The sequence below is a fragment of the Armigeres subalbatus genome, chromosome 3, assembly GCF_024139115.2.
Source record: "Armigeres subalbatus isolate Guangzhou_Male chromosome 3, GZ_Asu_2, whole genome shotgun sequence".
In the NCBI taxonomy this organism is placed as follows: Eukaryota; Metazoa; Arthropoda; class Insecta; order Diptera; family Culicidae; genus Armigeres; species Armigeres subalbatus.
The window spans coordinates 3995224-4018738 of NC_085141.1; the positions used below are offsets into that span (position 1 = coordinate 3995224).

At 40.5% G+C, this 23515-nt stretch overlaps 1 protein-coding gene across 1 annotated transcript in view; it reads left to right on the plus strand.

Annotated features, from left to right (window-relative positions):
* LOC134227216 (dynein axonemal intermediate chain 7-like) overlaps positions 1-19448 on the plus strand; it is an 81693-nt gene extending 62245 nt beyond the window's left edge. Inside the window, 3 exon segments of the mRNA XM_062708562.1 lie at positions 8575-8988; positions 18806-18869; positions 18964-19448. Coding sequence (XP_062564546.1) covers positions 8575-8988; positions 18806-18869; positions 18964-19101 — 616 coding nt within the window. The 3' untranslated portion in view covers positions 19102-19448.
* Positions 19449-23515: the final 4067 nt, after the last annotated feature.

Genomic DNA, 23515 nt, shown 5'->3' on the forward strand with positions numbered 1-23515 from the left:
AAGAAGTGCGCTTCCGATTCTATAGTCAAATGTTGTGAAAAAAATAAGTTTAAACACCACGCGCCGGCCATATATCGTAGTTCAGGGAAATAAATCGAAAATATTGATTACCAAAACATCTAGGATGTCCACTAAATCGATTAGTATTTTTGCCCAAACTATTAATTAATAAAATTATCTATCGGAAAAAGTATGATAAGCGGTGAAAATTTCGTTAAATCATGCATTTCAGTGATATATTTCGCTGACTGCGAAATGTTTTTCCGGTTTTCAATATGGCCATCATGGAATTTGATCAGAAAAATTTTGCTTTTATAAAACACCGTCATAAACTCTTCGCAATACAAACATTCTTATGGGGGTAATTCATTTGACCACATTATGACCAAAAACTGTAGCTTTATTCGAACGTTGAAAATTGGATTTATTACGCTCTTGATCACTACCATAGATCTGTTCATATGGTCAATATGCATTTGACGTTTGAAGCATTTTTCAGCAGATTTATGGGAGGTTTATTGATAGCAATAAGAGCGCCAATAAAACTGAGCAATCAGCTTCGTGATTGCTGTCATAAGTCCGCAATAAGAATTAGATAAATCCAAGAAGCATGGAAATTGTTACTTGGGTTTTGCGAATCAATTTTGTGTGTGGCAATTTCGTCGTGGACAGCCTTTATTTGACGTGCACCATTTTGTCAGATTGAAGTAACATTTGTGTCCAACTATGAAGGGCATCTCTACAAATAGGTCATTTAACCGAAAACGACGTTGGCCAAAATGGTCCGCTGGCCAAATGGTTCGACATTTTTAGCCAAAAACTACGCAGAAGAAAAAAGCACAATAATGACAAATCGTGATTCGATGGCAAAATGAGATATGGACTTGATTGATATATAAGATACAAGATCAGACTATTGTCGTTTTTTGCACTGAAATATCACGATATGATGAAATTTGTAAGAAGTGATCAATATCTCGAGCTACTAGTTTGTTTTTATCAATAACATATCTTGGTATTGAAATGATTTTGCGGTTCGAATTTGTGACATTGTTGCCTGATCTTTTATCTCTTATATCAATCGAGTCCATATGATGTTTTGTTATTGTGGATTTATTCGATATCAAGATTTTCCCGATTGCTTTCACGGCTACTTAGAAGAAGCGCATAAAAACCGAGGAGAACACCGATATAAATGTCTTATAAAATTTAATTTACAATTACAATATTTCGTTAAATGGAATCAATTCTTCAATACTACAGTCGCGGAACTTTATGAAATAATTTAGATATTTTTTGCTTTTTTTTTGAGCAAATTTTAAACATTTTATATCTTACGATCAGGTTGTTGTTGTTGTTGTTGTTCATTTATTAACGTGAATCTTAACCTATAGTCATTTGACTCACGCCTTAACCTAAGAAATTACATTTCATTATACATTGAAATCACTTTTGGGCACTTTACACATCTAGTGTGGCGATGGATCGGGCAGCCTTTATTCCTTTTTCCATCCATCGTTTCCGCATCATTTTGTAGATCATCTTGATCACCATTATAAGTATGATGATAATCTGTAGCACGATCACGATGAGCAGTAATGATTGGTGTTCCTTGTGTTCTGCTGAGTGGACGTCCTGTGTTTGGATCACAGTTACTAGTTGGTTTCCGTGGGTGTGTGCGGTGTTTTCCTCCTTCGTGCTTGAGCCTCCCATGTTTGGAATTTTGTTCGAGCTGCACTTCTGTTGCTGGGTCTATCAGGAAGTTTTGTTCTGCTGCGTTGCTTGGTACTGATGGGTTGGGGTGAAATTGATCGGTTTTATATCTTTGTTTGTTTGGTTGGTTCGACGTTTGTTGCTGATCGTGGTTTTTTTTTTGTGTTTTGATTGGTCATATTTCGTTTGTCAAGTTTGCTTTTTCGACGAAATTGATTGTTTTTTTGAGTTCGTCGATGTCATTGCCCAGGGCGATGTAAACTGATGATGCGATATTTGTTTCTTTTCTGATATTGTCGAATTTGGGGCAGTCTAGGAGTATATGCTTGACACTTGTTGGGATTCCACAGGTACTGCAGGTTGACTCTGTTTCTTTCAGAGCAAAGTGCCCATGAGTGGCTCTAGTGTGCCCTATTCTAAGTCGTGTTATTATGAGACTCTCTTTTCTTTTGAACATGTTTGAAGTTTGCCATTCGACAGTGCTATGCTTAATTTCTCTCAGATGTCCGGTGTAGTTGTGCCAACTGTTTTCCCAGTTCAGTCTAGCGTGTAGTTTGATGAGCTTTTTGTAATCGTCATATGGGGTGTTGATATTACTTGTTCTGGGTGCGGTTGTTCCTTTTTTTGCCAGTTGATCGGCTTTTTCGTTTCCCGTTATGTTTATATGTGCAGGGACCCAGCAGAGTTCGATGCGTCCCGGTTTGTTTATCAGCTTCTGTTTAATGTCTTGTATCCAGGGATGATTTGAGTTTTGGTGTTTGATTGCCATTAGCGCGCTTTTTGAGTCTGTGAAGATTACCGAAAGATTTGTTTCGTGGAGGTCGATGGCTTTATTGATCGCGTAAGCCTCGGCACTGAATATGGACAAATGTTGGGGAAGGTTGATACTGATTTCGATGTCTTCCGAGGAAATACCGCATCCGCTTCCTTCTTGGGTTTTCGATCCGTCTGTGTATATGTGTTTGTGTAGATTGTATTTTGTAGCTTTTATTTCTTGAAATCGGTTTTTTTTCTCTGCTGTAGTGGCTTCCACAGTGATTTCAAAGTTTATTCCATGGATTTGTGTAGGGCGATAGTATGTTGGGATTTTTGATTCGATAGTTGCTGGGGGAATATCTATTTCTTCAGCTTTTAGAATTGCTCGTAGTGCTAGGGAGCAATCTTTAGGGATTATTTGTCGACTGGTTTATTTAGCTGCGTATGAGATCAGATTTTCTGTTATTCTGAGGTGTAGTGGAAGTTGGCCGCTTTCTGACAGGAGACTTTCGATTGGGCTGGAGTGGAATGCGCCTGTGGCTATGCGGATTCCTTGATGGTATATTGGATTTAGTCGATTTAAGTCGTTGTTGTTTGCTTTGCTGATGATTGGTGCAGCATATAACAGTTTTGGGACCAGCATGGAGTTAAGTATACGTAGTAGTGATTTTCTGTCTGCTCCAAACTTTGTACTACTGATGCATCTCATCAGTGATATGATTTTGTTGCACTCTTCGCGTTTTTTTTGGATGTGGTGTTTGTAGTTAAGTTTGTAGTCGATCCATACTCCTAGTACTTTTGCGATTTTCGTTGTGGATATTGGGGTTTGGCATAGTTTGGCCGATGGTTGCTTTTGGAGTTTTTTCCGGTTTCCAATGTGCATGATTGACGATTTTTGTGTTGAGATAGTGAATCCTGTCTTGTTGCTCCAATCTTCAATTTGGTCTAATATCTTTTGTATGCGGTGCCTGGTCCATCTGGCGGATTGGGATGTGGCTGCGATGGTTATGTCGTCGGCATATATTTTGATTGTTGTGTGTTTGGGTAACCATTCTTTTATGCTGTTGATAGCGATCAGAAAGAAGGTAACTGCAAGCACCGATCCTTGTGGTACTCCGTTTTGCTGGATTTTGGGGTTCGAAATGTGTCCTTGGTGTATAGTTTTAAATTGTCGTTCTCTTAGGAAATTTTCACAAAATTTTGCCATATGGCCTCCAATGCCTGCCTTTGCTAGATTTGCTTTGATGAGGTACCTCCATGTTTTGTCATATGCTTTTTCTATATCCAGAAATAGGAGTTCTACGTGTTTGTGGTCTGTAATGGCTTTGTTGCATAATTCTTCTACCTCAGTAAGTGGGTCCAATGTTTGCCTTCCTTTGCGGAAAGCGTGTTGTTCGGTTCCAAGGAAGTTTTTGCTTTCTAAAAAGTTCATTAGGCGACGATTAATCATTCGTTCGAATAATTTCATCACGCAGCTCGTTGAGTATATTGGGCGCAGGTTCATTGGTTTGTTTTCCTGGTTTCGGAATCGGGATGAGGAACGATTCTCGCCAATTTTGTGGATACGTTCCTGACGTCCAGATGTGATTGTAAGCTTGGAGTAATTTCTTTTTGATGTAGAAAGGTAATCTTTTAAGCATTTCGTTGTGAATTTCGTCAGGGCCAGGGGAAGATCCTTTCAGAGTATCCATTTGATAGATTAGTTCAGTTATTGTGAAAAGCTCGTTGTAAGCTGCATTTCTGGCTCCAGGATAAGTTACTGGTTTTTGTTCTTTTTTCTTTTTGATTGTCAGAAATTTTGGGTGGTAGGATTCGTCAGATGATTCTTTGGCGAAATGGTTTGCTATGTGTTCGACCACTTCTTGAGGGTCAGAAATGTTTCGATCATTTATGGATATCGTCCATATGGGGTCGGATGATTTATTCCCTCTTACACTTCTTATTCTTTTCCATACTTCTTTTGGGTTTGTATTTTCGTTTATTCCGGAGACGTATTCTTGCCATGATTTTTGTTTCTCTTCATCGATAATTGTTCTTGCTTCGTATCTTTTTTTCCGGAAATTCTCTTGGATGGAGTCGTAGTTTGGGTTGTCGGTTGAGGTTTTCTTCAGTTTCCTTAAGGCTTTTCTTCTTTCGCGGATAGCTGTTTTGATTTGTTCGTTCCACCATGGAACCGCTTTGGTACTAATGAAGTTTGATGTTCGAGGAATTGCTTTATAGGCGACCTCCTTGATAGCAGCTGTTATCTCCTCAATTGTGTATTCTCGGTCTGGTGTTATTAGATTTTCAATTTCTGCCTCGTATTTGGCCCAGTCGGCTTTGTCAATTTTCCATTTGGGAGTTTGTTTTTTTCGAGTGTTGTTTGCTAGTGTTCCTATTTTGATTGGGAAATGGTCGCTGCTGTGTTGATCCTCTATTATTTGCCAGTCTAGTTTTGCAGCTAGTTCGGGACTGCATATTGTTACGTCTATTGCAGATTTACTGATCCTTTCGTTTCGTTTTGCAGAATGGATGAAAGTTGTTTGTCCATCATTTAGGATGATAAGGCCATGTTTTTCTATCAGTTTGGCTATTTCTTTTCCTCTAGCATTTTGTCTATCTGGATCCCATAGGTGGTGGTGGGCATTAAAATCTCCGGAGATTATCAGTGGTTTTGGTAAAGATGTGATAACTTGGTCAAATTCTTCGGGGTCTAGTGTTGAATTTGGAGGAATATATAGTGACACAACTGTCATTTTATAGGGCATGTTAACGTTAACCGCAACTATTTCAATGTTGGTGTTTAGAGTATTTGGTGTATAATTTATGCCGTTTTTGATCATAATGGCAGTGCCGCCTTGTCCTGATGGGCGGTGCGTAAAGATGGTGTTGTATCCTTTGATTTTGATATTCACGCCTGGTTTAGTTCTTGTTTCTTGTAGTGCTATAAATGAAGGGTCGTATTCTTTAATTATTAATTGCAATTCAGCAAGTTTGCTACGTATACCGTTACAATTCCATTGGATGAGCGTAGTCATCATATGTTTTGTTGTTGTTTTGTTTTGTGTTTTGACTATTGGTTGTCGTCGTCCATTTGATCAGATTCTGATTCTTGTGGTGTTCGTTGCTGTCCTGTTTTTTGTTATGTTTTTCCTTTTCGGAGTTCCGTCGGGTTCGCGTTCTGGGGATGACTCGTGCTTTTTTTCCAGTTTTGCCTTTTTGCCGTGTTTTCTTTGATGTGTATAATTTTTGTTCCTGTCTTTCGATGTGCTGTTTAAGGGTTGAGATTTGCTCATCCCTTTTCTGCATTTCGTTCATGAGATAGTTGCAATGCGTTTCCATGTGGTTAAGTTCAGCCTCTTTTTTCTCGACATACTCTTTGAATTCCGCTTCTTTTGCTTTTATGTTTATGTACCATTTTTCATTTCGTTTTCTTTTTTGGCGAGCTGTTCCATCTTTTCTGAAATGTATTTGAGCTTCGATTCCATTACTTTTCCCACTTTGTACGCTCGTTTGCGATAGTTTTGTCTAGGTCACTTGTTTTGTTAGCGTAGCTATCCTTGTTCGTTCTAGATTCCACCATTCGACGAGCTGCCTGATAGGACACATTTTGGTCAATTTTTATTTTCACAATTGATTGTTCTGTTAGGTAAACAGGGCATTTTTTGTCAGTAGGAGCGTGTTTTTCTTTGCAGTTTATGCACATAAGTTCCTTGCTGCATTCATCGTCGTCTTTGTGTGCTACTTTTGAGCAGACTCGGCATCGTGTTTCATTTTTGCAGTATTTGCTGATGTGATTAAACGCGTAACAGCGGAAACATTGGGTCGGCCTTGGATAATACTTTTCGGTGCGGCATACTCGCCATCCTATCACCACTCTGTCAGGCGGGGTGGTGGTAGAGAAAGTGAGTATGACAACTCCGGTGTTGGTGCGTTGTTTGTCTCCATTTGAACGGGAAATGTGTTTCACTTTGATCACATTTTGGTTTTCCAGTTCAGACAGAATTTCCTTTTCTTCGAGATTAGTCAGTTGGTTACAGACGATCACTGCACTTGACGTGTTCAGTCTTGTATCCAATTTCACTGTTACCGGGGTGCTGTCCCCGAGCGTTTTCATTTGTTCGAGAATCCTTTTTGCGTATTTTTCCTTTAGGGCCACCGTTAGCGAACCATCACTCCGGTTACTCCACACACCTTCAATGCTTCCGTATGCCTCGATGGACTTAGTGACCAGAAAGATATTGTGATCCTCCAGTCTACCATTCACTTTGTTTACCCTTACATACCGTGTTTGAATTCCATTTGCCGACAGGGTCACAGGAGGGGGGTCGAGGTCCCCTCCGCTCTGTGTACTCATGTTCACCACTGGTTCACCGCACTATGATTTTACTTTTATTATTTTTTGCTCGGTTTATTGCAGACTAATCACTTTCGCGCGCGGTCGATAATTGATACTGAACGACAATTGTTCGAGGTGCTGCAATTGCAGACAAGGCACGTCCGAACTGATTGGGGTCTCAATTAATTATGTTACGATCAGGTAATAAATATCATTTACATCTAATTACCCCTCACCCACTGGAGCACGCGCTCATCCTTTTTTTCCGCCAGAAATGCGAATGCCAAAAAGCACGTGGTCGTCGGTAAACAAATATTCGATCTTTCACTTAGATTGCTGGCTGCATTTTTTTTACGTTTTCTTTGTCCCGCTCATACCAACAGCGAATAGTTTAACGACTAATTGAACGAACACTTGGTGAAACAGCTACTTCAACCGACCGTGTTCACCTAGCAAGTAAACGCTCAATATTCAGTTCATGACTTCTGTCCGGGAACACCCGTTCAGCAAATGACATTTTCGAGCTAATGACTCATTCGAACAAATGGCCCATCCCGTGCATATTTTAAACAATTTCCTGAAGAATTTCCCATGGAAATTTCAGAGAATTTTCCATGGAACTGCCTAACAGTTTTCCTTGAAAATTCTGAAAATTTTCCCCTTGAAACTCCAAAGAAACTCTCATGAAAACTTCAAAGTAGTTCCCGTGGAAAATCATATAAAAGCTTTTTCAAACGATATTTAGCAATTAAATAATGCAGTTGTATGCATGTTAGGCAAGGAAAGAGGAAAAAAAAACCCTAATTGACAATACATCAGGTGAGAGAAAGATCGCTTAACAACAAAATACCAGCAAGAGACAGTCCTTGCTCACCGAAATACACTGACGATCAACAGATTTTCTTAGGTACCGTCAACTGGGGGGAAGATGATCATTTTTAAGACAAAACATGCAATAACAATGTGTGTTTACATTTTAAATCGAAACAAATATGTTCAAAACATGTACTGCTATACGTTGCAATAATCAACAACTTTAGTTTCCTGAAATGCGTTCGCATTTATTAAAATAAATTAAATTATCACACATTTTTTGAGTAATCTGATTTGGGGTGAAGTTGATCAAGACAGGTCTACTAAAATCATTATGACCTAGTAGTCAAAATACATTAGGTTATTTGTATGAATGTTGAATTTACTACGTAAAGAAGTCTACGAAGTCAATATTTGAAACGAAAATAGCGTTATTTATGACTATCTCTCTCTTTCTTCCACAAAATACATTTTCATGATTATAATCGAAAAACTCGGATTTCTACCTAGCGGTAACATTACTTAAATGGAGAATATTGTTGACTACCGTTTCATAAAAAAATTTGGCACTTTTGACTGACACATTCACCTCAATGATCATCTTCCCCCCAGTTGACGGTACCTGAATAAGAACGTACCAAAATATTTATCAAAATTGAGCATATACGAAATTGCCAAACTCTTTAAAATTATTGCATTTTCCACATTCATTATACATAATAAATGAAAATGTTTTATTTATAATCACAGCATAATCACAGTATAAAAAAGAACATTTGCTCATCAAAACTCGGAAACGATCTCTATAGTTCAGTAATAGTAATGTGATTACACGCAGTCAAGTTTTTTTTTTTTTTAACTTTTGTACCTATTTTTTTGTTTAATTTTGAACGCACCTTTTATTCTTTCTAATAAAACTTATGTGGCTATTGTAAAATCTGTGACTTTTCGTCCTCCAATTACATACATTCCAGCCCCGGCTGTGTCGTGTTCTCCCTCACCGCAGCCGTCGTCAGTACGGAGATCACCGTCAGTGAGCAGGGCTTCCGCGTCAACTCGCTGCAGGGTGGCCCGACGCAGGCCCTGCAGGAAATTCTCGGCCAGGTGATGCCGATGCGGAAAATGATGAAACAATTACGGCTGGCTGCCGTTGACCTCTTTCCCGAAGATGACGCATTCAACTATTGCGAGGGCTCGTGCGAAAAGAACCCCATCATGGAGTCGCACCTTTACGACTGCATGGGCCTGCTAGCGCTGACACATAACTTTTCCTGGTCCAGATGGAATCTGCTGTCGGGCTGTCGGATGTGCGTTCTGCTGATGCGTGAAATTATCGAACACCGCCGGATTCCGATTCATTCGACGCTGCTGGTGACCCCGCTGAAGGCGTGAGTATCGAACCTCTGTGATACGTACATATTTATTCGACTGATCTTTATTAAATTAATTGGAAATGGGACATGTTCACAGGCTATTCCAATACAATGCTAACTAATGCATACCAATGCACAATGCCTACGCTTCGTTAGCAAAGCATTCTCATGTGTGGTAAATATTCAAATTCAATTCAGCGTTGCATCTGCGTAATCTAACCCACAAATTATGCATGAGCTCGTTCTTATTCAAACAGCCGAGAGCTAAATTTAGCACTAAATTGTTCTGCTATGTTCAAATTCATTCAGCTTTCCATCGTCTGAGTGTTAACGAATTTAATCTTAATAGTTTAAGCAGAAAAGCAAACTATCGTCACGATTCTCGATTGCTAAACCATCAACGGTAAATGCAAAACAAAAAACCAAATGTGTACGCATATTTACAATTTGGTTCGTTTCTAATTTTATTTACATATTCAGCAGTCAGCTGAGGACAATTGGTGGTGATATTTCAATGAATTTTTATATATGAAAGCTCGGTGACATCTAAGAACTCCATAAAATGTAGCATCTGTGAGAAAATCACGTTGATACAGTGAGGAGGGACGTGGGGAGGGGCATCTGATTTTTTTTACCACGTGGATGGCCGACAGGGTACCCGTGTTCCACTAAATTGATATTTTCATAACTTTAACAATTTTCAACCGATTTAAATAATTTGGACAGTTTTGGAAACAGAAACTCATTGTCAAGGTTTACAGCTTTTGTCCATGGTTATACAAGAAATCTTTGAAGTAAGGCTTACGAGTCTACACACGTAACCGAAGGACTATCAACCAGTTTCAAATATATAACATGCTCATTGCGCTTCTTAGAATAATCGGTGTTCACAGTATATATTCTGGGTCTCCAAAAACCCCTGCAGTAAGGCCTCAGTCATCCAAAAAATCCCTGGAATAAGATCTTATGGTGTGCTAACGTAACCACAGGTCTATCGTGTAAAATCTAAAACGGTACATGCTCTTTATGGTGCTTAGCATATAATGCTACCACAGTATATGTTCCGGGTCATCCAATGACCTTTTCTTAAAACATGTTTGCATTCCAAGTAGTTCTTGTTGCTGTCATTGATTCTAGGTAGTCTACGAACTCCATAAGTCAAGGTCTTCAGATCAATCTCCGTAATGGAGGCAGTTAACGAAGAATAAACAAGTTGCGTGACCCCTTTTTGGTATATGTTTGTATTCTAAGTAGTTCTTGTTGTTGTCGTGGGCCCCAGGCAGTCTACGAACTCCATACAGTCAAGGACTTCGGATCAATATCCGTAACGGAGGCAGTTATTGAAGAATAGACAAGTTTTGTGACCCCTTGTTGGTATTTGTTTGTATTCCAAGTAATTCTTGTTGTTGTCATTGGTTACAGGTAGTCTACAAAATCCATAAATTCAAGGCCTGTAGATCAACCTCCGTAATGGAGGCAGTTATTGAAGAATAAACAAGTTGTGTGACCCCTTCTTGATATATCTGTTTTTCATGTAGTTCTTGTTGTTGTTGTGAGTTCCAGGTAGTCTACGAACTCCACACAGTCAAGGTCTTCGAATCAATCTCCGTAATGGAGGCAGTTATCGAAGAATAAACAAGTTGTGTGACCCCTTCTTGGCATATGTTTGTATTCCAAGTAGTTCTGGTTGTTGTCGTGGGCTCTAGGTAGTCTACGAACTTCATAGATTCAAGGTCGGTGGATCAACCTCCGTAATGGAGGCAGTTATTGAAGAATAAACATGTTCTGTGACCCCTTCTTGGCGTATGTTTGTTTTTCATGTAGTTCTTGTTGTTGTCGTGAGTTCCGGGTAGATTACGAACTCCATACAGTCAAGGTCTTCGGAACAATCTCCGTAATGGAGGCAGTTATTGAAAAATAAACAAGTTGCTGGACCCCTTCTTGGTATATGTGTGTATTCCAAGTAGTTCTTGTTGTTGTCGAGGATTTCAGGTAGTCTACGAACTCCATAGAGTCAAGGTTTGGGGATCAATCTTCGTAATGGAGGCAGTTATTGAAGAATAAACAAGTTTTGTGACCCCTTCTTGATATATGTTTGTATTCCAAGTAGTTCTAGTTGTCGTGGGCTCCAGGTAGTCTACGAACTCCATAGATTCAAGGTCTGTGGATCAACCTCCGTAAAGGAGGCAGTTATTGAATAATAAACAAGTTGTGTAGCCCCTACTTGGTATATGTTTGTATTCCATGTAGTTCGTGTTGTTGTCGTCAGTTCCAGGTAGTCTACGAACTCCATACAGTCAAGATCTTCGGATCAATCTCCGTAATGGAGGCAGTTATCGAAGAATAAACAAGTAGCGTGACCCTTTCTTGGTATATGTTTGTATTCCAAACTTATTAACAAGTACTCATGAATGATTCATAATAAGCTACAGACAGTGAAAGTTATTTAATGAATATCTTTATTGTTTGCGGCAAATTGGGTCGACAAACGTGATAAAATCGGGTTAGGTAAAATCAGGAGTAGACGAAATCAGGGAGTGACAAAATCGGGTCAACCTCATCTGAGTAAATGTACGCATTCCTAGTACAGTAGCCGTTCGATAACTGCAAAATGTTTACTTTTCAGTTATCGAATGCCGTTCGATAACTGCAACGCACTCTAGACGTCAAACGGTTGTCAATCGACGTCAGATGCAATAAAAGTGCATCTAAGTATGCAGCGCAATGCAGCTGTCATTGAGTCTGCCATCGGTTTGAAATTTAGCGGTCCGATAACTGTAAAACTGTTGCACCTATCAAATTGCTGTTAAAAAGCATTGCAGTTAAATGACTTGCAGTTATTGAACGTCTGCTGTAGTTTTTGTTTTTGCCATGGTAGGGTATCTGTTCCATTATTAATAACATGCTCCTATATCAATAACATTCGCAAAACATGCAATTTAGGCTAAATTTGTGCCGTGTTTTGTTGTTTTCCGGCGTGCTCACTGCTGAAAAAAATCACAAAAATGAGAAATAAAACAATCAGCGCACCAATTCTTTGTTTTCGAATGGTATTGATTTGGGTACATGGTATGAATTCAAGGAGCAGTTCCCCTACTAGGTAGTCTATGAACTCCATATAGGAATGATTTGCAGATCAACGCACGAACGGAAGGCTATTGGTATATGTTTGCATTTCAAGTAGTTCAAGTTGTTGTCATTAGCTCTGGGTAGTTATTGAAGAATAAACAAGATGTGAAACCTCATCTTGATATATTAGCATTCCAAGTAGTTATTGTTGTCTTGTTGTTGTTGACTCCAGGTAGTATACAAACTTCATTCATATCACTAATATGAAGTTGTCTATTCTTTGGAAATGCAAAATGTAAATAAATTGAAACGATACAACTTAACGCCGAGAACGTGAGAGAAAAAACGGGCTAATATCGCAAAGATCATGTACCATATTAAAATTAGATTAAGGACACTCCTCACGGGATTCAAGTTTTAAAGTGCTCGCGTTTTCGGGGGCACACCAATCGATACGGAGGCGGCGCACAACTGTCATTTTTGTTGATTTAGCTTTGCTGCCTGAAATAATAAAAATGATAGTTGTGCGTTGCTTCCTCATCGAGTGGTGTGCTCCCGAAAACGAGACCACTTTGAAACTTGGATTCCGTAAGGAGTAACCTTAAAGGCCCTCTAGATATTCGTGTAAGCCTAGAAGTCTTACTCCATAAATTTCTAGGATGCCCATTTGGGTCTAGGATGAACGCATTTTTTTTCAAGGACCCCAAAGGCATGTACCAAATTTAAAACAGGCTGATATATCTCTGGTGTAGATCCTAACGCCTTACTTCAGGATTTTCTTGGATGACCATGAACATTTGAAATGGGTGCATTCTATTCTACGTACCATAAAAGCCATGTATAACTATTCAAATAGGCCGAAAGAACTCTGGTTACGCGTGAAGTTTTTGAGGATTGATCTCTTGGATACTCATGAAAATATGCAATGAAAGCGGTATATTCTATGTATCACAAAGGGAATATGGCACTTTTGAAACAATCCGAAAGGTATCTGGTTACGTGCGAAGATCCTGAGGCCTACTATAGCATTTATTTGGAAGACCATAAACATATGCAATGGACGAATTCTATTCTATGTACCACAAAGGGCATGTACCACTTTTGAAACAAGCCAAAAGATCTCCCATGCAGATTTAAAGGCCTATTCCAGGGTTTCCTCGGATGACCATGAACCTATGCAATGGACGCAATCTATTCTATGTAACATAAAGGGCATGTAACACTTTTGAAAAAATCTGAAAGATCTTATGTTACGCGTGTAGATCTTAAGGCCTTTTCCAGGGTTTTCTTGGATGATCACGAACATATGCAATACAGGCGTTCTTTTCTATGTAAGGGCGTGTACCACTTTTGAAACAATCTAAAAGATCTCTGGTTACGTGTGTAGATCTTAAGGCCTTTTCCAGGGTTTTCTTGGATGACCATCAACATATGCAATGAAGGCGCCAGAGGACTTATCCGAGAGATTTCTTCGATAGCGCAGAACATTTGTAGTGATCACATTTGATTTCAAGATGCGCAAAGAGCATGTACCACTTTTAAGACAAGTCCATAGACCCATGGTTACGAGTGTAGACCTTAAGGCCTTACTCCAGAGATTTCTTGGATGACTCGGAACATATACTGTGAACGCATTCTATACTAAGTACCACAAAGAGCATGTACCGTACTTGAATTTGCATAATAGGCCTTTGGTTACGCGAGTAGATCTTTAAGCTTTACTACAGAGATTTCTCGGATGACTAAGACCTCATTTCAGGGATTTTTGCATTACCCGAAGCATATACTGTGAATACCTTCAATTCTAAGAAGCGCAAAGAGCTTGTAGCATATTTGAAACTGGTTGAATGACCTTTGGTTACGCGTGTAGACTCTTAAGCCTTACTTCAAAGATTTCTTGTATAACCATAGGCGTAAGCTGTAAAACTTGACTATGGGCAAAAAGTATATGAGTTTCTGTTTCCAAAACTGTCAAAATTACCCAAATCGGTTGAAAATTGGTGAAATTATGAGAACATCAATTTATGGGAACACGGGTACCCTGTCGGCCATCCACGTGTGTTTTTTTTGTTGGCCGCATAAGGGTTAAAAATCCTTTACCTATTTGTGACTTCAGATCTCAATGTTGTGAGATTTCTACAAAATTTAAATTTCAAAGAAATATATAAGTTAGTGGAAGAGAAGAATGCAGCATGGGCGAGATTGCTGCGACACCGCACGAGGGCGAACGAGGCACGATATAAACGGGCGCGAAACAGACAAAACTTGATTCTCCGGAGGAAAAAACGCCAACACGAAGATTGAGACCATGAAGAGACGGAGCAACTGTACCGCGCTAATAACGCACGAAAGTTCTATGAGAAGTTGAACCGTTTACGTAAGCGCCAAGAGCCACAGCCTGATAAAGCCTGTCCACGTTAAAATTCGGACACCCATCATCCAATGCTATTTTTTAAAATTTTCACAAACCAATGAGAAGAATAATTTACATGACTGCTAAATCTCTCCGCTTTATGTGATTCTTTGAGCATGTTTTCATTCTTGTCCGAGTGATGAAATGGCTACAAATCAATTAGACATTGTCACAGTGTCCGAAATTTAACGTGGACAGGCTTTATGTGTAAGGACATAAACGGGAACCTTCTTACGAACGAGCGTGAGGTGATCCAAACGTGGCGGCAGCACTACGAAGAACACCTGAATGGCGATGTGGCAGACGAAGATGGCGGTATGGTGATGGACCTGGGAGAACACGCGTAGGACATAATTTTACCGGCTCCGGATCTCCAGGAAATCCAGGAGGAGATTGGCCGACTGAAGAACAACAAAGCCCCTGAGGTTGGCCAACTACCAGGAGAGCTGTTTAAACACGGTGGTGAGGCACTGGCTAAAGCGCTGCACTGGATCATTACCAAGATTTGGGAGGAGGAAGTTTTGCCGCAGGAGTGGATGGAAGGTGTCGTGTGTCCCATCTACAAAAAGGGCGATAAGCTGGATTGTAGTAACTACCGCGCAATCACATTGCTGAACGCCGCCTACAAGGTACTCTCCTAAATGTTATGCCGCCGTCTAACACCAATTGCAAGAGAGTTCGTGGGGCAGTACCAGGCGGGTTTTATGGGCGAACGCTCCACCACGGACCAGGTGTTCGCCGTACGTCAGGTATTGCAGAAATGCCGTGAATACAACGTGCCCACACATCATCTATTCATCGACTTCAAAGCTGCATATGATACAATCGATCGGGACCAGCTATGGCAGCTAATGCACGAACACGGTTTTCCGGATGAACTGACACGGTTGATCAAAGCGACGATGGATCGGGTGATGTGCGTAGTTCGAGTTTCAGGGGCATTCTCGAGTCCCTTCGAAACGCGCAGAGGGTTACGGCAAGGTGATGGTCTATCGTGTCTGCTATTCAACATCGCTTTGGAAGGGGTAATACGAAGAGCAGGGATTAACACGAGTGGTACAATTTTCAATAAGTCCGACCAGCTATTTGGCTTCGCCGACGACATAGATATTATGGCACGTAACTTTGAGAAGATGGAGGAAGCCTACATCAGACTGAAGAGGGAAGGTAAGCGGATCGGACTAGTCATCAACACGTCGAAGACGAAGTACATGATAGGAAGGGATTCAAGAGAAGACAATGTGAGCCACCCAACTCGAGTTTGCATCGGTGGTGACGAAATCGAGGTGGTTGAAGAATTTGTGTACTTGGGCTCACTGGTGACTGCCGAAAATGATACCAGCAGAGAAATTCGGGGACGCATAGTGGCTGGAAATCGTACATATTTTGGACTCCGCAAGACGCTCCGATCGAATAGAGTTCACCGCCGTACCAAACTGACAATCTACAATACGCTCATTAGACCGGTAGTCCTCTACGGACACGAGACCTGGATGATGCTCGTGGAGGACCAACGCGCACTCGGAGTTTTCGAAAGGAAAGTGCTGCGTACCATCTATGGTGGAGTGCAGATGGCGGACGGTATTGTTATGGGAAATCTTTTGTGTTTCAAAACAGTCAAACTTTGACCGCAATAGGCAAATACTTAACGAAGTCCAATTGAGCTGAAATTTTGCATAGGGACTTTTTTCGATGAACTGAATCAACATTTTCTACATACTAAATGACAGCCTGCGTGCTCCAGCTGATCTTGCAATAAAAAAACGAGGATCCCTTGAAACATAATCAACTAGCAAACTACAGGAAACTAGATGAGGTGGATAATTCAACCGCGAAAGAATTGTGAAAATTGCTTAGAAGACGCCCGGGAACCTGCTTTTTAAAATCATGATTCTAATGATTTCTTTATCGCCGTATTCGACATGGTAACCAATAACATGTACTTCCCAACATGCAATTGAGTACAGGTTCACAGGTTTTACAGGTACAAATGCTGGTACACTTGTTCATTTATTTAATAAAATGGATGTGATGGAATTTGCATGAAAAGCTTAGTCACAATGTGAATCATCGCTACAAATGTACCATGCGCCTCCATATGCTTTCATGCATATATGCTGCTGAACAGTTTTTCAAATCTTTTCCCATCGTTTCCCCTGGAAGACCCATTTTTGCCTGAAAAATACTCATGGGGACCTATATCGTAATAACTTAGTATTTAACTTTATATGAATATGATCAAAAAACGTCAGTTGTATCTGTAACTCTCCATTGATTTAACTTACATGAATGTGCTTTAGGGGCCCTCCTTAGCCGTGCGGTAAGACGCGCGGCTACAAAGCAAGACCATGCTGAGGGTGGCTGGGTTCGATTCCCGGTGCCGGTCTAGACAATTTTCGGATTGGAAATTGTGTCGACTTCCCAGGGCATAAAAGTATCATCGTGTTAGCCTCATGATATACGAATGCAAAAATGGTAACCTGGCTTAGAAACCTCGCAGTTAATAACTGTGGAAGTGCTTAATGAACACTAAGCTGCGAGGCGGCTTTGTCCCAGTGTGGGGATGTAATGCCAATAAGAAGAAGAAGAAGAAGAATGTGCTTTGATGATAAAGTTTACTAAATTCTAAGACGTCCAGAGTCGAGTTCAGTTGCACAACAAACTTATTTTTTGTACACACAAGGTGGAAATTGAACTCACTTTTTGAAAATGAAACTACTCAAAATTTAAGAAGTTCCTCTTTGGGTTGGGTGTACAAATCGTCACGAAACTTAAGAACAACTATTTTTTTTTAATAAATATAAAGCCTGTGGGTTATGTTAAAATGTCAAGCGAAAGGTTTCCCTTCTTGCTCCTTAGGAAAACTGGGAAAACCCATTAAAATTCGTGATAGTTCCCAAAATTGCTTAATCTATAACAGGAATGCTTGTACCAGTTGAGGCACTATTCTTAATTATGGTTCCTATTATGGCAAATCCCATTGCTTTCTCATGGTATTGGCCATAATGGGACCACTAGTACGGCAACTGGTGCAAAGGTCGACTAAAATTGAGCAAAATCAATTTTAGCGATTATGTTTTGTTTATTTTGGAGGAACTTAAAGGTGTTATTGTGTCATATGAATATGGTTCACTGATCAGAACATGAACTAGAGCGACAGCTGGCGGTATAACCTCGGCAGGTAAATGTTCTTTTGATCCATTCAAAACGCTTTACCGTCTTCGACACGTGGATTCATGGAACTGGATGAATTTCTGATTCTTCAACTTCCTGTTGCGGCGATGACAATGAGATCAAAGCAGCAGTCGAAAGCAAGAGCCCGAATGCGTGCTTGAAATGGGACAAATCGCCAAACATCCTTGAGGGTCGTTAACGGCTCGTTGCAGTTTTGTTTCGAATACTTTCAACACCTAAAATACGTTTAAAAGTTTATGCGTACATATTACATTCATCCCAAACATTATTTCATTAAAAAATCGTCAAATGAATACTTGAGATCAAACGTCCCCACGAATCATCACTACTCTCTGCCAATTCCATCGGTGTATCCTAAAGCTTCAATTAAGACAAGTGCAAAATAAATGAATTGTTGTGTTATAACACTACAACACATTTCAGAGCGCTAGATGACAAATTGCTATACTAAGAGAAGCTGGATGCAAATTAAAATTCTCATGGCAGCATTCACAATGAAGAGTTATCGCATATAATAATGTAGTAATTAAAATAGGTAACACTATAGCGAACCGTCGGAGAAAATTTTAAAGTTTTGTTCAGCATGAATATCATTTATGATCATTGATAAATTATTCTACAATAAAGCAAACAGTAATGATCTTTTACGGAATTAGACAACAGTTTGCCCATTCTCAAACATAATTTTTGTCACAGTGGACTTATTTTTTAAAGTAAAGCCACAGATCTGTGATAAAGCTGATTTAAATTTTTATCAATTTGTATCATTCTGAAACCAATGTAGATCGTAGGATTAAATCAAAGCTGAAGCATCTATATTATTGTACACGTCATATGATACCAACATAGTTTTTGGTACATGGTACAACAAAGATTCAGATAAAAATGATATTTGATTAAATATGTATGCGAGATCCTCAATGTCACACTAACGCCAAAAGAACCATTGAAAATATTGTCTACGTTTATTATCATCATCATTAAAAATGACCCCTTTAATGTCAACCTCGTCATTCATAAAACGTTACAATTTGCTCCATTTAGAAAAGGTCTTTCTATGTGTATTTTCTTTAATTCACCTAACCACAAAAAATGACCTTTTGATAATACTACAATCATACCAATTGTATTATTTCTCAACCATTGCCATTGCAGTACAATCGTCGATTCAGTGGAAGTCTCGCCGGTTTTCAACAGCAATCCCATCGATGGCATGCAGGTAATTGAATCGAATCGAATAGGTTAAGCTATAATAATCTCGTTAGGAAAAGACAAAGCACTAATTATCCTTTCTACTCTATCCAAAAAAACAGCCTTACGCTGACCTGTACCATCTAGGCCGCGAGCACTCGCAACCATCGTCAAAAGTGAAGCAGGAAAACATGAGCCCCATCCTACGGGACAACGTCGTCCGGCTTCTGAAGGCAGTTCGTCCGCTAAGCTTTTCGTGAATGAACGACGTGAATGAAATACATTTTGTAACCCCTTAGCGTTCTACTACGATCCGATTCGTCCAAAATGATTTAATTTAAAATAGGAGGAAACAAATCCAACTGTTTGTTCATTGAAATAACAATTCCACAATGGAACTAGTAATTTGGAGTGGCGTACATTCTTGCGTAGGAAATGGACTCTTGTATTCAGTTGTTAATATTTTATCAGCAAAGAAATTTCAACCATTCTTATCCAAGCTGACTAGACTCTAACAAGCGAGCACAGAATGGTAAGATTTGTGTACCGTTGCCAGGCAAACAGTAGTTAGAAGCGTTTATTTGATGAATGGAAAAGTGGAATGAGAATAAATGAAAAGAATATAATCTGATCACTTCGCTTGCTTGATGTGGTGAACGATGAGATGCCCGATTATCGATCGAGTAATTGATTGTTTGTAGAGATTGTCGATTGGAATTCAATTGTTAACAATTTCACAATTAAAATAGTTAACTATTAAATTATATCTGTCAGTTTGAAATCTTGAATCAATCTCTAATTATGTTTCCCGGTCCCAAAAAAACAAATTTTCACGCCGATCGGTTTAGTAGTTTCCGAGTCTATGAGGGTCAGACCGACAGAAATTCATTTTTATGTATACAAAAAAAATCATTTCAAAATTCGTTTCCATTCGACGTCGAGTATCCGTGCGAGACGGTTGTAAGTTAAAGTGATTGAGTGGAAGTGGTGCTTAGCTGAAGCAGTTAAGTAGCCATTTCGTCGTTTTTACAAGACTATGCAAAATTTTGCAGTTTCTTCGGCATCCATCGCAGGCATCATCGCCCCACGCCGACATGTCGCGACAGTCCCACCACTATCATCATCTATCGTGCGTCTCCACCAACACGGACGCTGCCGTCCTGCCACTATCCATCCACCCAGTTGCAGTGTTGTCTACGGCGAGAACACCAACAACAGCGTGGTTCGCTTCGACCGCACCACCAGCGGTCTTTGGTACCCTCTCTTCTCCATCTTATTAAAAAAGTTTTTTTTCTTTCTTTTTTACTCGTCTTCCCCTCTGTTCCAAATCATTATTTTGCGAGTGTGTGTTTTTTTGTCCTTGTAATAATTGTTTAGTTTTAAAATAGAGTGTGCCTCGCTAGTCGCTACAGCGGCGCGAAGATGGCGAGGGTGCTTCGTATTCCATGTCAGATGTTACGTTGCATTCGGGTGTTCCACAACAAAACGAAATGGACACCAGCAACGCTCGTCCCAAGGTCTACCCTCACGACTCTAGTGGGCCGTATGTTCTTTTCTTTCGACCCAAAGGCAAATGCTTGACTATCAGCCAGATCGGTAAAGATCTGGAAAAGCGGTTCTCGTCTGTCACGACCCTTGACATGGTTGGGTCCAGTAAACTTCGCATCACGATCAGTGACCGCAAACAAGCTAACTAGATTGCTACCTCTGAGCATTTCACTCTCGAATATCAGCGGCCTGCGAGATCGCAGGGGTATCAGGTATCAGGTATCAGAACGTCGGCTCAGGAGGCACGTTCCCCTCAATTTGAGAGATTTGTGCCATCGCCTTCACTGGCCTTTCTCATCATTTACCTGACGGAAAAGGAAGTGAAAAGGGGAAAGGAAGAGGAAGTGAAGTTGGAAAGGAGAATGGAACCATTTATAGGAAAGTTAATTATGTAGACTCACACGCATTCAGCTAGGGACTAAAGAGAGGTGTCACAAAAACACAGAGGAAGTAACAATGGATGAACGTCAATGACGAAACACAGAGTGTACTGTGAAAAACGCATAATGCGAATCCATATAGGTAACATGCACAAAGAACATTGTAAAAAACGCATAATGCGAATCCATATAGGTAACAATTTGTTGAAAACTAAGTAAAACACATATTCATAACCCTACTCTTATTTAACCTCACGATGAGGTTGAATAAGAGTAGCCGATTATCTCGGAGAAGTAAAAAGTCAACTACGCCATAGGCTAAAACACTGTGAAGGGGGCCCTGGTGCTTCACAGGCTCCGTTTGCGGTTAGGTTCTTATTGGACCCCCCTAACCATTCATTCGTAGGCACGGTAAGCATAAAGCCGCATCACACCGAGAATTAGGGGTCACCTGTATGGTGGACTTTTACCACTGGAACAGGCAATCCGTAATGTTATTCTTAGCCAGATAACCAGCTGCCGACGGCTATCTAGGCTGTTCGTGGAGAGAAGTTGACATTGACTTTACGTCAACTCTCAATGTGTCCGAACAGCCTGCTCGTCTGTCACGACCATTGACATGGTTGGGTCCAGTAATATTTGCGTCACGGTCAGTGATCGCAAACAAGCCAACGAGATTGCCACCTCTGAGCATTTCACTCTCGAATATCAGCGGCCTGCGAGATCGCAGGGGTGGTGACGGAGGGGAGTGTGACATGCAACGATTTAAAACAAGGTCTCGGTCGTTTCAAGAACGGTTCTTTGCCTCCGATTGCGATACTGGAATGCAAACAAATGCATTCGGTTTCGCAGGAGGGAGAGAAGCGGCTTTATTCCCCGTCTGAGTCTTCCTGCGTCACCTCCTCCGGGTCCGCGCTGCCTGACTACGTAGTGATTGGCAAACTTCGTCTACCTGTGCGGCTGTATGTACCGAAGGTGATGAATTGCGATAATTGCAAGCAGCTGGAGATGCGGAGATAAGCATGTGGATGGCGTATGCAAGACGGCACCGAAATGTGTCTATTGCAACGACGATCCTTCACATGCTCTTGAAGCTTGCTCGACGTACATAAAGCGGCGAATTCACCAAAATGGTCGTGACGAAGCTACGCCGAGATGCTGAAGAAGGCCGCTACACCGCACCGGTTGTTTCTGACACCATCTGCTCGTCTCTTCCTCTGGACGATCAAGGTAGTTCTGACTCTGAAGTTGGAAATGGGGTTCCCTTCGTTTTCAAATGTTCAACGAGGAAAAGAGTGAAATAGAGCCAGCGACCCTTGAAAAAGCCTTGAAAACTGGCTCAAAGTGAACCCCAATCCAACATGTTCAAATAATAGCGAGTGGAAATGCTCAAAAGCGTTTAACTTTTGTGGTTTCACATCAAGATTAGAGAGAGTTTCCTCCGCTTCCGGGTACATCTAAAATCTTAAATGTCTTAAGTTTTGGAAATTTCCAGCCAGAAACAGAGCAGAGAAAGTGAACGGAACAACCACAGAGCGCTCCAATGTTCACGCTTTTTGACATCGTGAAGCTCATCCTCAACTTCTTTAATGCTTCCGACCCCGTTAAAAACATGGTGAAAACAGTTCTTCCTATTCTCACTCCTCTTCTGAAGCAGCTGGCTTAGAAAATGCCCCTCCTCGAGTCATTCGTATCCTTCGATGGCTAATTTCGTCAATAAGGGTAACATGATTTCAATTTTACAGTGAACCTTTGTCTGTGGTGGATCTATCGAAGTATTCTTCCCAAAATAGACATTTTCAATATTTTAGTTAACAAATTGCAATGCGATGTTTTTGCTTTATGTCAAACATGGCTAACACCAGGAAAAGACCTCAGTATCGCCTCGATAAATCTTCCTCCAAGCACTGTGTTACCAACCCTGTCAGCAGTACAACCACTTTTGCTCGGGTACGGAGAATGCCACGATGCGACCGTTGTTACCATGACGACCTAGGCGCACATCGAAGTTGGCGAGTATGGTACATCGCGGTAGGCAAGCGTGGTGCATCGAAGTAGGCGTTTTTTCAATTTGAATTTTTCATCCACTCCACATATTTCTGCTGTGCTGTGTTAAAAACATTTTTCTATCAAATTGTTCAATAAAATTGAAATCCGCTAAAATAAAATAAATGATTCTTCTTCTTCTTCTTGGCATTACATTCCCACACTGGGACAGAGCCGCCTCGCAGCTTAGTGTTCATTAAGCACTTCCACAGTTTTTAACTGCGAGGTTTCTTAGCCAAGTTACCATTTTTGAATTCGTATATCATGAGGCTAGCACGATGATACTTTTATGCCCAGGGAAGTCGAGGCAATTTCCAATCCGAAGATTGCCTAGACCGGCACCGGGAATCGAACCCAGCCACCCTCAGCATGGTCTTGCTTTGTAGCCGCGCGTCTTACCGCACGGCTAAAGAGGGCCCTTGATTAGTAAATGATTATTAAATTTAAAATAGGGTGGTCTAACCGGTAGTACAGAAACCGGCAATACCGGTATTACCGGCCAATTTTGAGTACCGAAAATACTGGTATTAGAGACGGAAAATACCGGTATTTTCGGTATTTCAAATTTTGCTGTCAATATGAAAAATCTTGAATAGTTTTCACCTACATTCACGTATATCAGCCAAAGACTCATAGTGCAACAAACACAATAATTGCGCACAGCATAAATAAATTTATGCACAAATAAACACCATTAACG